The 12,615-nt window shown below is 41.8% G+C and overlaps 4 protein-coding genes across 11 annotated transcripts in view; 3 read left to right on the top strand and 1 right to left on the bottom strand.

Moving 5' to 3' along the window:
• Positions 1 to 1,427, top strand: part of LOC112454566 (WW domain-binding protein 4) — a 31,874-nt gene extending 30,447 nt beyond the window's left edge. Inside the window, exons 6-7 of one of the 2 annotated variants that reach the window (XM_025016036.1) lie at positions 35 to 371; positions 897 to 1,427. In XM_025016036.1, coding sequence (XP_024871804.1) covers positions 35 to 371; positions 897 to 1,116 — 557 coding nt within the window. In that variant the 3' untranslated portion in view covers positions 1,117 to 1,427. The remainder of the gene's footprint in view (positions 1 to 34; positions 372 to 896) is intronic. The other variant, XM_025016035.1, reaches the window with a different exon arrangement.
• Positions 1,428 to 2,037: 610 nt separating this feature from the next.
• On the bottom strand, positions 2,038 to 4,815 carry LOC112454565 (facilitated trehalose transporter Tret1-like). The gene is made up of 4 exons (XM_025016034.1): positions 4,262 to 4,815; positions 3,281 to 3,848; positions 3,010 to 3,208; positions 2,038 to 2,825 (listed from the first exon to the last, which is right to left on the bottom strand). Exons 1-4 carry the CDS (start codon positions 4,326 to 4,328, stop codon positions 2,199 to 2,201), a joined length of 1,461 nt encoding a protein of 486 aa, XP_024871802.1. The 5' UTR covers positions 4,329 to 4,815; the 3' UTR covers positions 2,038 to 2,198.
• A 1,001-nt stretch (positions 4,816 to 5,816) lies between these two features.
• Positions 5,817 to 8,840, top strand: LOC112454568 (protein-L-isoaspartate(D-aspartate) O-methyltransferase-like). 6 transcript variants are annotated; one of them, XM_025016040.1, is made up of 7 exons: positions 5,887 to 5,991; positions 6,175 to 6,420; positions 6,589 to 6,721; positions 6,896 to 7,035; positions 7,654 to 7,879; positions 8,257 to 8,342; positions 8,443 to 8,840. In XM_025016040.1, the coding sequence occupies exons 3-7, from the start codon at positions 6,667 to 6,669 to the stop codon at positions 8,623 to 8,625; spliced, it is 690 nt and encodes a 229-aa protein (XP_024871808.1). In that variant the 5' UTR covers positions 5,887 to 5,991; positions 6,175 to 6,420; positions 6,589 to 6,666; the 3' UTR covers positions 8,626 to 8,840. The 6 variants fall into 6 exon arrangements, with proteins under 6 accessions (XP_024871811.1, XP_024871810.1, XP_024871807.1 ...); XM_025016038.1 differs by lacking the exon at positions 6,175 to 6,420 and having other exon boundaries at positions 5,852 to 5,987; positions 6,885 to 7,035; XM_025016041.1 differs by lacking the exon at positions 6,175 to 6,420 and having other exon boundaries at positions 5,901 to 5,991.
• A 445-nt stretch (positions 8,841 to 9,285) lies between these two features.
• Positions 9,286 to 12,569, top strand: LOC112454570 (protein-L-isoaspartate(D-aspartate) O-methyltransferase-like). 2 transcript variants are annotated; one of them, XM_025016045.1, is made up of 6 exons: positions 9,286 to 10,067; positions 10,582 to 10,727; positions 10,965 to 11,190; positions 11,294 to 11,379; positions 11,448 to 11,625; positions 12,245 to 12,569. In XM_025016045.1, exons 1-5 carry the CDS (start codon positions 10,007 to 10,009, stop codon positions 11,622 to 11,624), a joined length of 696 nt encoding a protein of 231 aa, XP_024871813.1. In that variant the 5' UTR covers positions 9,286 to 10,006; the 3' UTR covers position 11,625; positions 12,245 to 12,569. The 2 variants fall into 2 exon arrangements, with proteins under 2 accessions (XP_024871813.1, XP_024871812.1); XM_025016044.1 differs by lacking the exon at positions 12,245 to 12,569 and having other exon boundaries at positions 9,424 to 10,067; positions 11,448 to 11,833.
• Positions 12,570 to 12,615: the final 46 nt, after the last annotated feature.

Genomic DNA, 12,615 nt, shown 5'->3' with positions numbered 1-12,615 from the left:
GAGCATTCCATAAATATTATTTGATACACATTAGAATCGGTTTGGGAGCCTCCGGCGGAGGGTTACATGACTCTCGCGGAGCAAGAAGAGGAGGCGAAGGAGGAGATGCTCCAGAAAGAGCTTATGGAACAATTGGACAGGCAGGAAGCGGTCGAGAAGGCGGATATTCTTGAGGAACAACGGGCCAATGTAGAAAGGGAGAAGCTGAGAGAGTTCAGGAAACGAGCCGTTGAAAATGACGACACCCAAGGTAACGACGAAAGCGCGGAAATAAAGAAGGAAGAGATCAAAGAGGAACGACCTTACTGGAGGGATTATAGTGTACCCGAGAGACCGCAACCTTACGGATCCTGGCAAGTCGTGGTACCAAGGTAAATATTTGAACAGCCATACTATTCCGATCGCCAAGATGGATTAAGGCATTTTTTGCGAAGATTTGTCGCACAACAATAAACTCTCTGTTCTTAATATTAATTCTCGAGTGGGGCCGATGCGTAAGATACAACATTTGTATAATTTTACATACGATTAAACGCGTAGCATATTACTTTTTCTCGAACTAAAAGTATCGAATTAAAAATAAGTATTGAATTAAAAATTAGTATAAACTGGAAGTATATTCTTCAATATTTATAAATGAGATAATTGGAACTTGATAAAGTTCACAAATTAAGAATGAACTTTTGCTACAGAAGTTAAGCTATATTAATTGTTCTATTAGTTGATTAATATTCAACTATTTGGTAGTATTATTATATGTATACAAGCGTATTATATATTATTATATACAAGTATATTATTTTATTATATTATAGTTGAATAAGATCACTCGTGGATTAATTAATTTCCCACATTGTACAGTCCCAAGATAAATGCGAGAACGTTTGATATTTCAGCAAAAACAAACCAGTGGATCTCCAGTTGCCAAAGCAACAGAAGCAGATACAGTTGCCCACATTTGAGAAAAGAGAACCACCGCCACCACAAAGGACTTTCAAAGAAAAAACTATTACACAAATTAATACCGGTGATAGTGATGATGAAAGGGCACCCACTACCTTTAAAAAGAGAAAGATCGGTAATAAGAATGTGCGTAAAAGAACAACTGACGATTGATCGTAATATTTATTTATAGAAAGTGATATGATCTTTCATCTTCCGTGGTTTACACCTAAGGTATTTTTTAAACACACAGACAAATAAACATGATTAAATTAATACTTATTAATCATAAGTTTGCATTTACATAATTTCAGACAGAAATCTGAATTCTGTCTTCCTTTATACATATTTTACTGCAGAAACCTGTAAATAAGAAACTCATACTTTGTAATCTACATAAGTATGTGTGTACATATTTATATACATACACACATATGAATATAATTTTAATTGTAAATAAATAGTTTTATTCTATTTCGTATAAAAATTTTGATCCTATAATAACTAATATTAATTTTTATTATCTCTATTTGATGTAAAATTAATGTATTAATTTTTTCATTATTAAGAAGCATCACTTACAGCAAGTAATAATGTTGTAAAAAATATGTACATATCTTTTTTCTTATACTATCTTTGTTCTTAATTTTAATAACGGTTCTGATATTGAAACCAAACAACTAACATTCATATACACTCTTATTGTTATCATCTGAATAATCAATAGTCAATATTATCAGTTCTGTCATATTTGTCGTGCCATATATCATGTATCAATATTTTTCAAATTAACATTTTGTGTGCTATAAACGCGCACTTGCGAGATAATATATGGCGACATGGGATTATAAACATGCGCATTATTTGATAAATTTAATGTTAATAAGATAAAATTTCAGCAAATAGTGAATTGGTTGAAGCAAACAACGCGAGACTCGTCTCTGTTTTAACTAAACGAAGCAATTTACATATTTAATTGCTTTGTTTTTGCAATACATTGAGTCATATTATTAAAATATTTGAGCAAATATTCTAAGTTTTAACGAATAAGTGTGAAATTATGAATGTAAGGGCTAAAATAAAAATTATTGCGAGTATTGCACATTGTCAGTAAAAGAAATGATCTTTAAGAAACTGACAACACATAAACTTCTCCATAAAGCTATGTACAGAATATACAGGATAAAGGTGTATGTTTTACAAATTTCTTTGCTACAGTTATTAGTTTTCAGACCTCTTGGATAAAGGTAACACTTTCACACATATGCCGCATGCACTGAATCCGAGCCAATGGTATGCTTAACATTGTTACTATTTTTCGTACACCGCACGCCATTGAGTTCATCCACAATGTCCTCGCGATTCCGTCCTTTGGTCTCCGGTAGCAACGCGTAGCAGAAGATGAAATTGCACGCGCAGAAGGCGGCGAGGAGGAAGAAGCAGCCGTGCATGCCTAACAGAGCAATAAGATCGGTGAAGCTCTTCGTTATGACGAAAGCGGCTGCCCAGCTTACAGAGAGAGTTACGGTCGACGCCAGAGGGGTCACGTCACGGGCGAATATCTCAAACAGTATCACGACGGGTCCAATGCCCATTCCCACAGAATACGCTACCATGAAGGTAGATAATGCCACTACCGGTATCGAAGAATAGGCGGACACGTCATATTGGAGATTCTGAAGAGAGCAGAACGTGGCTATCACACAGTGACATACGCACATTCCTGCGGCGGATAGGAGAAACAAGGGCCGTCTGCCTAAACGATCCACCACGATCGTCGCTACCCACGACCCGAAGAGCTGTAAAGCCGCCACGATAATAGCTGATGCGTTCGGCGACAACGAACTACCGGACATCTTGAAGATAGTCTCCGTGTTGCTGATCTGGATGGGAAAATCAGAAACTCAGATTCGTTTTAAATACAATGAGATTGAAATTCTATAACTTTTTGTCATAATGTTAATGCATTAGTAGATTAGTACGTTAAGTTGACTATAATTGGGAAACACGAGAGGCCTGGATTACTGTTCATCATCGATAAGTCACCTGTAAATCATCAATAATTACCATCCCGAAGACTCCGCAAGTTTGTTGAAAGATGAACAAACCCAGGGCAATTATCAGTGCTTTGGTCGTCGCTTTGTCTCTAAATAAATCCGAGAACTTAGCAGTCCTCATGGACGCGATTTCCTTGACTTGCAGCTGTACATGCGACAGCGCACATTCCGCCACCAGAACGTTTCCACCTTTCAACCACTTTAAGGCTCTGGAACAGCAAATTACAACATTTCTCCTTCGCCCTCTTTAAGTAGAATATTTGCTTCTAGATCCTAATTACCTAATCGCCTCGTGCATGCGATTTTGACGCACCAGGTAGGCCGGCGATTCCGGCAAGAAGATGAAAGTGACGAAGAAGAAAATAGCTAGCGCTATGACGACCACGGGTAAGGTGTGGAAGGACATTATGCCACCCAGGATATAAGCTATTAGTACCCCGGTGTTCACGGAGAACACCAGGATAGCGGCCAGCATGCCGCGGATGCTGTCGCACGAGATCTCCGAGACGTAATTCGACACGAGGAAGAACGTACCGGCGCCGGAGACACCGGTCAGAGCCCTCGACACGTAGATGTACGTGTGATTGGTGGCGAAGGCGATCAGCAGCCAGGCGATCAATATCGGTAATGTCAACGCGTAGCCGAATCTCTTCCGGCTAAATCTGTCGGGTATCACCGACAGCAGCACGGTCACGATGGTGCCGCTCAAGGTCAGAATGCCGGTCAACCAGGATACGCCAGCGTCTGTCATGGGCTCGTCCCCGACGGGCGACGAAGAACTTTGCAGCTGCAGAGCTGACGGTGACGGCCATCCTATCACGATTCCGTAAGACAATGCCAATTGATTCACTGCAAATACATGTCACGGAATAGAAGGTTTAAAGATCCAATAGAAACTTCCTAATATATTAAATATATATAATATACATATGTATATATACTTCCCAATAGAAACTTGCTGATATATCAAACATTTTTGTTAAATGTCATTTTACAAGTATTGACGTAAAACATTAGTTTACTACAAAAATAATACAATTTATTTAGAATAATCATTTGCCTAAGTCAATTGTCTTATTTTTCTTTTCTTTATAATATTTTTCTATTTTTTAAGGGCATCCATCATCGGAGGAAGTGATTTCTCTCCTTCGAACACAGGGACCAATCTACTTTCACGCGCGTTGCACACGCGAGGCACATCTCCTCCGCACCTCAAGGAAGAGCTCTCTGAGAAAAAGGGTTTTTTCTCCCGTCGCACTTACCGATCAATGCGGCAAGGAATTGCCGCAACTTCCCCGGCTCCTTCGGCGGTTTTTCGGACTTCTCCATCGCACGTTTTTCCAAACGGCCGCGACCGCACCGATAGCTCCGCGATTATTTATCGGCTTCGAGCCAGGGATTGACGAGGAGTGAAATTTGCGAATTACCAATACATTGGTACAAATAGAACGATCGTCTTGCACTCGACCTGCGTACGCGCCGTAATTCGATTTATAGCGATCGCTATTCACGCGGAAATTCTCGTCAGGAAGGGGCACCCTTATCTCGTTGTCACTCGTTAATGAAAGCGCGTGAATAATAGGCACACACAGTATTCTGTGTACACGGCAAACATTCCGCTTTATCGGATCCATCGTCGGCTTAAGGAAGTCTATTAGACTCTGATAGAATCAATAATGCAGCCGTATCTGGGCCTCGTAAATATCAAAGACCCCGAATACGCCGAAGATATGTGTACAAATGTGTATCTGAAACTTGATAAAATTCCGCGCTTCTTGCGTCACAATGCCTAGTTATTTTATCATTTTATTTCTAGTCTTATTATCAAGTATAAGATTGTTCCAATTTTAGCTTTATTATTATTACGTATAAACCCAATTTTATATTTAAGATCGTCTTAAGTTTGATCTTAAATAAAAAGATTTTATCCAGCAGATAGTTAAAAAGAATCACTTTTTCCTCGATCTAAAGTTTAGATTCTATTTTTCTCGCATAATATAGGGATAGGATATATGATTTTATTTTGATGCGTAGTTTGCCAAGCGAAGAATGTACACAAATTTACGTTGAATATATTAGACCCAAGAGATCCAGCCCGCCTGTATTTCGGCACACTTTCTATTTAACTTGATTATCATGGCAGTATCATAACTCATTAGGATTTTATTTTCGTTGTTTATAATTTACACGAATAGACGGCCAAGATAGACCGACAGTGACGTCGAGTCGTGTGATTAAAAGTTTCTTTCAGAAGATGCCATCCAAGATACTGTTGTTGGAACGTTATATATGCTCAACGGGTATCGTGATGCAAAATTTATTTATTTTTTTCTTTTGCGCAGAGACATTGTTCGAGCGGAATACAGCCACCCCACCCCCCCTAGTTTTATCTCATTTTAAATCATCGTGTCGTGAACAAGCGAGAGTTGCACCGCGATGATTTACTGCCGCTGCATTTCGCCGAGTTACGAAAGAGAATTAATTTACCGCCGCTGTCCGCGACCGTGCGAATCGTGATTAATTGATAAAATTACGACCCGCGGCGAGTTAATTACGACGCGGAAAACCGTGCGCAGCTACGTTTGCACGTTTGTTGTCGCGCGATAATGGCGCGCGACGACTTTTCAACGCCTACTAATTATGTCCCGAACTATCGTTTGACTTTAGCACGTTCCTCATTCTTCCCGAGAATTTCTTTTTTTCCCTTTTTCTTATCGCAGAGAAGATCCGGAGATCCGCCGGAGATTGTTTCAAATTCAAATCTTGCGCGCGTCGTCGCGCTCGACGTCGCGCCAATCGTGACTGGGTTCGAGGCTGGGGAGGGGGGGGGGAAAGAACCGTCTAGTCGCTGTCAAACAAACGATTGCAGTCTGAGGACGGTATTTATAGTCTAAATCCTATATTCAAGATCGTCCTAAGTGTGATCTTGAGAAGCTATACGTCCCGTTGGTCGAATGAAGATCTCGGACGCCCAAGATTGGAACAATTCTAAGTATATAAGACTTTATATTTTATACTTATATAAGATCGGATAAATACTGGACTATGTGAATAGTCCGATCTTGTCGTTTTAAATTTTTAATTAAAATTTTATCCAGCCAATCAAATAATCAGTGACGATTTCGGATTCGTTTCCTCCGCGAGCTTTTATTTCACGCGTTGATATTTTTTATAGAATTCTCCATTCCGGAGCCTTTTCCAGCTCGGCGGGATTTAAATCCGCGCTCGAGCGTTCCTATATCTCGCGAGAGGCTCGCGAATCGATAGTTGACCGCATCAGCTGTTCTCGCCTTCCCCCCTCCCTCCCTTAAGGTCGCCACCTCGCTACCTGTGTCGTCACGGCCATATTAGGCACGCGTACAGGAGACGGAAGGAATGAGGACGTTCCGCGATAAATGAGGCTCTCCTGAAGGCTCTCGAGGTGCGCACGGTTTTTATCTACCTCTCCCGGACGCGTCTCGCCGATCTGTAATCAATCGCCGGAAGTTGAACGACCAGAATCGATCGCGTCGGGGAAGCGTCGCGTCGCGTCGCGTCGCGCATCGCCTCTGCTGTCACGATCATCTGTGTATTGTTTTATGCGAAGCAGGTCTCTTCTCGGCTGCGCTACGGGAGTCTACCCGCCCCCCGCCCCGGTCGGTGGATCGCGAGCGACAATCCGCGAAGCATGGCATGGCACTGCAACGGCACTACGAACCAAGAGATGGTGACCAAGCTGAAAGGTAAATGATCCCACACCCCCCCCTTTCCTCTCTTCCCCTGCGACCCGTCGCACGATCGACGCTTCTGAAAAGGAGGACTTGATTACCGCCGAGTTAATTAGCGCCCGAGCGCATCACCTTGCTAGAGTTACAGTCGTTCGCTTTGCACGGCAATTAGGGACAGATTATTCGCAGATGCTGGCATACTGGCAGCGGACAGCGCGGAAGCCGCCATGGTCGCTGTTGACAGAGCCAAATACTGCCACGAGCCGGACCCTTATCTCGATCGTCCCCGAAGAATCGGTTACAACGTGACCATCAGCGCGCCGCATATGGTAAATGTGTACCTCGTCTACTTCGTGGTCTACAGAATACTGTCATGTGCATGACAGATAAGCTTACGGATCATCCTTGCTCCATAACGTTTGCATAAAGTGTTGTACAGATACAAGAAATATACTCGCACAGCCGCGAAACATGTCTGCAAACGTATACAGTTAATAATTCAAACGACATAAACTATTAATATGATTCTCATATGATTTATGATCAATGTAAGACTCTGACGAGCAAATTTCTTGGTTGACGCCACTTGACGTTGGTACTACATACCTCTTTTGATTTGTTACATGTAGTACAAATTAATTTCAATATTTAATTGTAATACTCGACACTTGAGTATTACAAATGAATATCTATTTATATATAATGAGGTTGGTAGGGACAATTATCAGGAAGGCGATTTGAAATGGGGTTATCAGAGTAACCTTCTTATCTTATTTTTACGTTATTTATGTTAAACTCATATTTGGCTTGATGACTGCAGACTTTTCCAAACAACAGTATCGACGCGTCACACAGATAATTGTCACTGAAGATAATATACGTTTTCTTGAGAATTTAATCGGCTCGCTAACGGCTTGATAAATGACGCTCTCTCGTATCTTTTGCAGCATGCATACGCGCTGTCTATCCTCTCCGATCAGCTCGTCGACGGCGCCAAGGCACTTGACGTCGGTTCTGGCTCGGGCTACCTGTCCGCATGCATGGCGTTCATGGTAGGCTCGCACGGACGCGTAGTAGGCATCGAGCATATTCCCGAGCTCATAGAGATCTCGACTAGGAACGTGCGCGAGGACAATCCGCACTTCCTCAAGGAGGACCGCATCAAATTTGTGGGTAAGCTCTCCGTTAACACTCGAGAGTTTCCTGTCTCTGCTGCCGTTCCTGGGTAGTTTCCCCCTCACTCAGACAGTCGAAGCTCCTTCTCTCGTCAATGTTACGCCATTCCTTCACGTCTCATTTAACCAATGAATCTGAGCGTAAAGCTCGTCAAAAACGATGAGAGAAAAATACAAAAGAGAAACGTTCAAGAAGTATTACAATTTATGCATATAGTTTGAATAAAAGATTACTCGTGATCCATCCACGTGGAGTAGGTATGTACGTTGCCGTGAAGAGTCGAACGGAACACTGTCCACCGACTGTGTGGCTTTGCTGTAAAGGTAAAAGATAAAGACTGCCGACTAACGACAGGTCATTATGAATGCGCCTAGTGGGAGACGGCAGATTGGGACACGCTGCTGACGGCCCTTACAACGCTATACACGTTGGAGCAGCGGCCGAAACTTTACCGCAGACGGTGAGCGCGAATGACACGCTAGTACGCGCAATTCGGGAAAATCAGATGTACGAGAGATTGCGAGTGAACGACGTGACCCTTTTGCTTCTTTTTTTTGCAGTTGATAGACCAACTGGCTCCCGGAGGTCGACTGATCTGCCCGGTCGTGGCGATAGAAGGTTTCCAAAGGTTTCAAGACCTGCTGCAGGTGGACAAGAGCACAGACGGCACGGTCACGAAGAAGAAACTGATGCAAGTCTCTTACGTTCCTCTCACGGATCCTACCACTCAGTTACGTAATTAGAGTCGTTAAGGTGAGGTGTCTCACGGTGGAGAGAAACGCAAAAGAGTTTCTCGAGCGGACAGAATTAAAAACGATCGCGTACGAACTCGATTGATTAACGATAATCAGAACTCTTGTAACTCCACGAACTAATTTCTTTTCCACGCATGCATAGATATATGGAGTGCACGTCGTCTTCGATTGGGAATATATCAATAAACTATATATATTTTGTACACGCCCTTCTTTTCTTCGCGCCGTCCTTTCTATTAATATATCGTAGTCGCGGCTGTGTACGACGTTCGATGCTATCGCATTATCTTAGCCTGTTATCAAGAAATATTGAACTTACGGTGATATTAATGTGTTTGTTCCACAAACGTTCTTAATCCTAGAACTTCCATTAAGATGCGAGACAGGATTGTAAGGAACGAAATTAATAATAGGGAAAATAATAGCGAATCTTAAATAACGAAGTAAAATATATCTTTATACTTTTATATACAATGAAACTCCGTGTTTATTCTGTGTCCGAAAATTGCAATTGTTTACGTGAACAAATATCGTAATTTTAGGAATAGTCAAATTACAGGAGAAACAAATTTTCCGCTTTAAGCTCTATCGCGATAAGAATAGAGACTGATTTGCGTATTCGTTGGAAGCACATATGAATTATTTGGAGGTAAAAGAAGACCTGACAAGACCGATCGAGTAGCGTCGCAATTCTGGATTTCGAGCGAAATTCGCGGGAGAAGATCGATCGAAGGGGAGCGCGGAAGCGTCCGCCAATCGGGGATCGCTGCTCAGGCCGCTTGCGTACAACGAGGGAGAGGAAACCCACGGCGACTGGCGGCCTCTTCTCGTCTATTTTTAAAAGCGCGAGGCGTGTGTGGCACGTTTCGCGCGCGAACCGTTCCTCAACGTTGCGGTCGTTGCGACGAAGGTCGCGAGCTTTCGCTCAACTGCGCTCAACGAGTTCCCGATTACCCTCGCCGGCCCGCACGTCGGGCGCGTGTCGATCCAATTCGTGTCGTGTTCCGATTATAAATTGTCACCAGCGCTTGACGCGTCAGGAAACGATTAGGGCGAGACGACCTAAAGACGCAGTAGTGCCCTAAATCCGAAGCGAGAAAGGGAGAAGCGGATCGAGAAGGAGTTGCCGAGATAACGCTCCTCGGAGCGGTTCAGAGCGGTTCACGCTCGGAACGTCGCCGAGCGCGAATCGAACGACGACCGGGTAGTGGCAGGTTGCCGGTCGATCCCACGGCTCGTTTGTTTGTTTTCGTCCTGAGACGCGTCACACCGGTCCGCCACGCATCTCCTCAAAATTCGGTCCCGCGAGTTCGTCGAGTGCCTTTGCGCGACGCTCGCGATCCTGTCGCCCGTCGCGATCGCCCGCGACATGGCCACGTACGGGCGTTATCGTGGCAGAAACAATCAGGATCTCGTGGAGCATCTACGGCGTAAGTATCGCGTCGCGCGGTTATGCAACGTTGTGTCATCGCGTTGCCCCCCGTCGCGTCGCGGCGCCGCGCAGGGCCGTATACGCCGCCTCTCTTTATCTTGACGTCGGAGCACGTCGGTGATTGATTACAGCGCAGTTGATGCAATATTTACAATCCGTTCTGCTCGGATTCACGAAAATAAACGATTGTTGCCGCTCGCGTTTGAATTTAGAGCAATTTTAGTTTGATTGGAAATACATACACATATATATAATGGGTGCTTTCCATTTACATCAAAACTCAAATAATTCTCACTTGTGACGTCGTTCTATCCTTTTTGGCAATTAATGAATAATAAAGACAGAATGACATCACAAGTGAGAATTATCTGAGTTTTGATGTAAATGGAAAGCAACTAATGTGTGTATGTAAGAAATTAATTGTAGAAAATAAATGTAAATTTTACTTATATTTTTTGCAAATATTCTTATCGTTATTTAATGGAAATATGTTGCATGAAATCGTTTTTTAGGGTCCAGGGTGATCAAATCTGACAGAGTGTTCGAAGTAATGAGTTCTGTGGACAGAGGGAAATACTTAAATACTTATTCCACTGTTGCTTACGTAGACGCACCACAAGGGATCGGTTACGGTGTCACTATCAGCGCTCCTCACATGGTACAATACAGTGTATATCCTCTTTCCTTGCATATGAAAGCGTCACAATGTCGTATGTCTGAAAATCAATATTCAATTTCCGTTGTAAGATAAAGAAAAGATTGCCTTTGTGAAAGAGTTTCATTTCATTGTAAGAGTAAAGCAATAAATAGTAAATGGATACACACTGACAAAGACAAAAAAAAAAAAACACTGAAAAGGAAATTACATGTTGGAAGACAAACGGAAATTCTTTAGCACGCGTATGCCCTGGAATTGCTTGAAGAAAAGTTGCGTAACGGCACGAGGGCACTGGACGTTGGTTCTGGATCCGGATACCTGACGGCATGCATGGCTCTTATGATGGGGCCGCATGGGTTGGCCGTTGGAATCGATCACATACCAGAGCTTCGAGCGTTGGCCGAAGAGAACATTCGACTAGATCACCAAGAACTTTTGACCGATGGACGCGTGGAATTGGTTGGTAAGTAAACATTTATCTTTAAATAATCACGTTTATTATTTTACGCGTCACAAGTTGCTTTCTGTATGACGAAAATTATTCGATCACGATTGCATTTGTTTAGTTGGCGATGGAAGATTGGGATATCCCAGTCGTGGACCGTACGACGCTATTCACGTGGGAGCGGCTGCTAAAGAAATGCCACAACCGGTAAGAGAAACGCTCGCGGAATTATTTCCGGTTATCCCAGAGCAAATGCAAATTTTTTGGTCTTACAGTTGATAGATCAGCTGGCCCCTGGTGGTCGTTTAATAGTACCGATGGGTCCGGAGAACTCGGATCAAACCTTAATGCAAATTGACAAGACTCTGGACGGCAAAATCAAGCAGCGATCTCTGATAGGCGTGGTGTTTGTCCCGCTCACTGACAAGGAACGACAGTACCGTCGATCATGAGGCACGTGTCAGCTCCAATAAGAGAGCGCCATTTTATTTATTTTCACGGTTACATGTATTATTTTGTTATTTTAACTTGTGAAAAACAATAGTTCTATAGAAAAATACCTATATACATGAAATCAAACTGATTTGTCTGCAATCGCTGTCTGTAAACGCTGCACTGGCACATCCTTGCACAACAAATTTGTTGCAAAGATTAATCGAAATTTAGTATGACAATATTTCCGTATCTTCGAGATTGCGACCGTAGTATAGCTTGTCTCAACATATTCACAAAAGAATAAGTAGATATTGCCGCAATTTCTACTCGCAGAGGATTTATATTTAGACAGGATCAATAATATGCAATAACATGCATCGATTAATGTTTTTCAGCTTATAAACTATATGAGTGCACAGTTGAGAAAAAGAAAAATAAATTTAAACTAATGTTCATCCAAATGTAGTATTAATAGTAGATTTGTCACTTTAGAATTGCTTAGAACTGTGATTTCAATTACTGTGAAGTTTCTTTCGGTTGATTTTACTATGAACGAAAGAAAAGGTTATACCAATCAATATCTAAGTCATCATCTAATAACTTATTATTTATGTGCTCCATAATCATCTTATTGTAGGTTTCTGTCAGGAACCTATTTCACAGATTAAACGAAGAGGATTATGTAATTAAGTGTTTTATTTATTAATATACATAAAATTGTTTACATTTCCGCGTATAACGAGGCTACTATTGTACCTATCGCAGGAATCTTTTTTGCAAAGTCCCTAAAGAATCTACAAAAATCGGGATATTATGTAGTGTAATGAATAAATTACACAATTTAACTAGTAATTTTGCAAAATTTTAGGTTCTCTGAAATTGAGCTAAAATTCTTATTAATTTATATTTATGAATATATTATAAATTATATTTATAATATATTATAATTATGATTAATAATTTATATAAATTTATATTTATAATTTTTATTTATTCCACAACACTCCG

This window comes from Temnothorax curvispinosus, unplaced genomic scaffold (assembly GCF_003070985.1).
Source record: "Temnothorax curvispinosus isolate PA1 unplaced genomic scaffold, ASM307098v1 QBEX01005133.1, whole genome shotgun sequence".
Classification (NCBI taxonomy): Eukaryota; Metazoa; Arthropoda; class Insecta; order Hymenoptera; family Formicidae; genus Temnothorax; species Temnothorax curvispinosus.
This window is presented reverse-complemented; position numbering and strand designations above follow the sequence as displayed.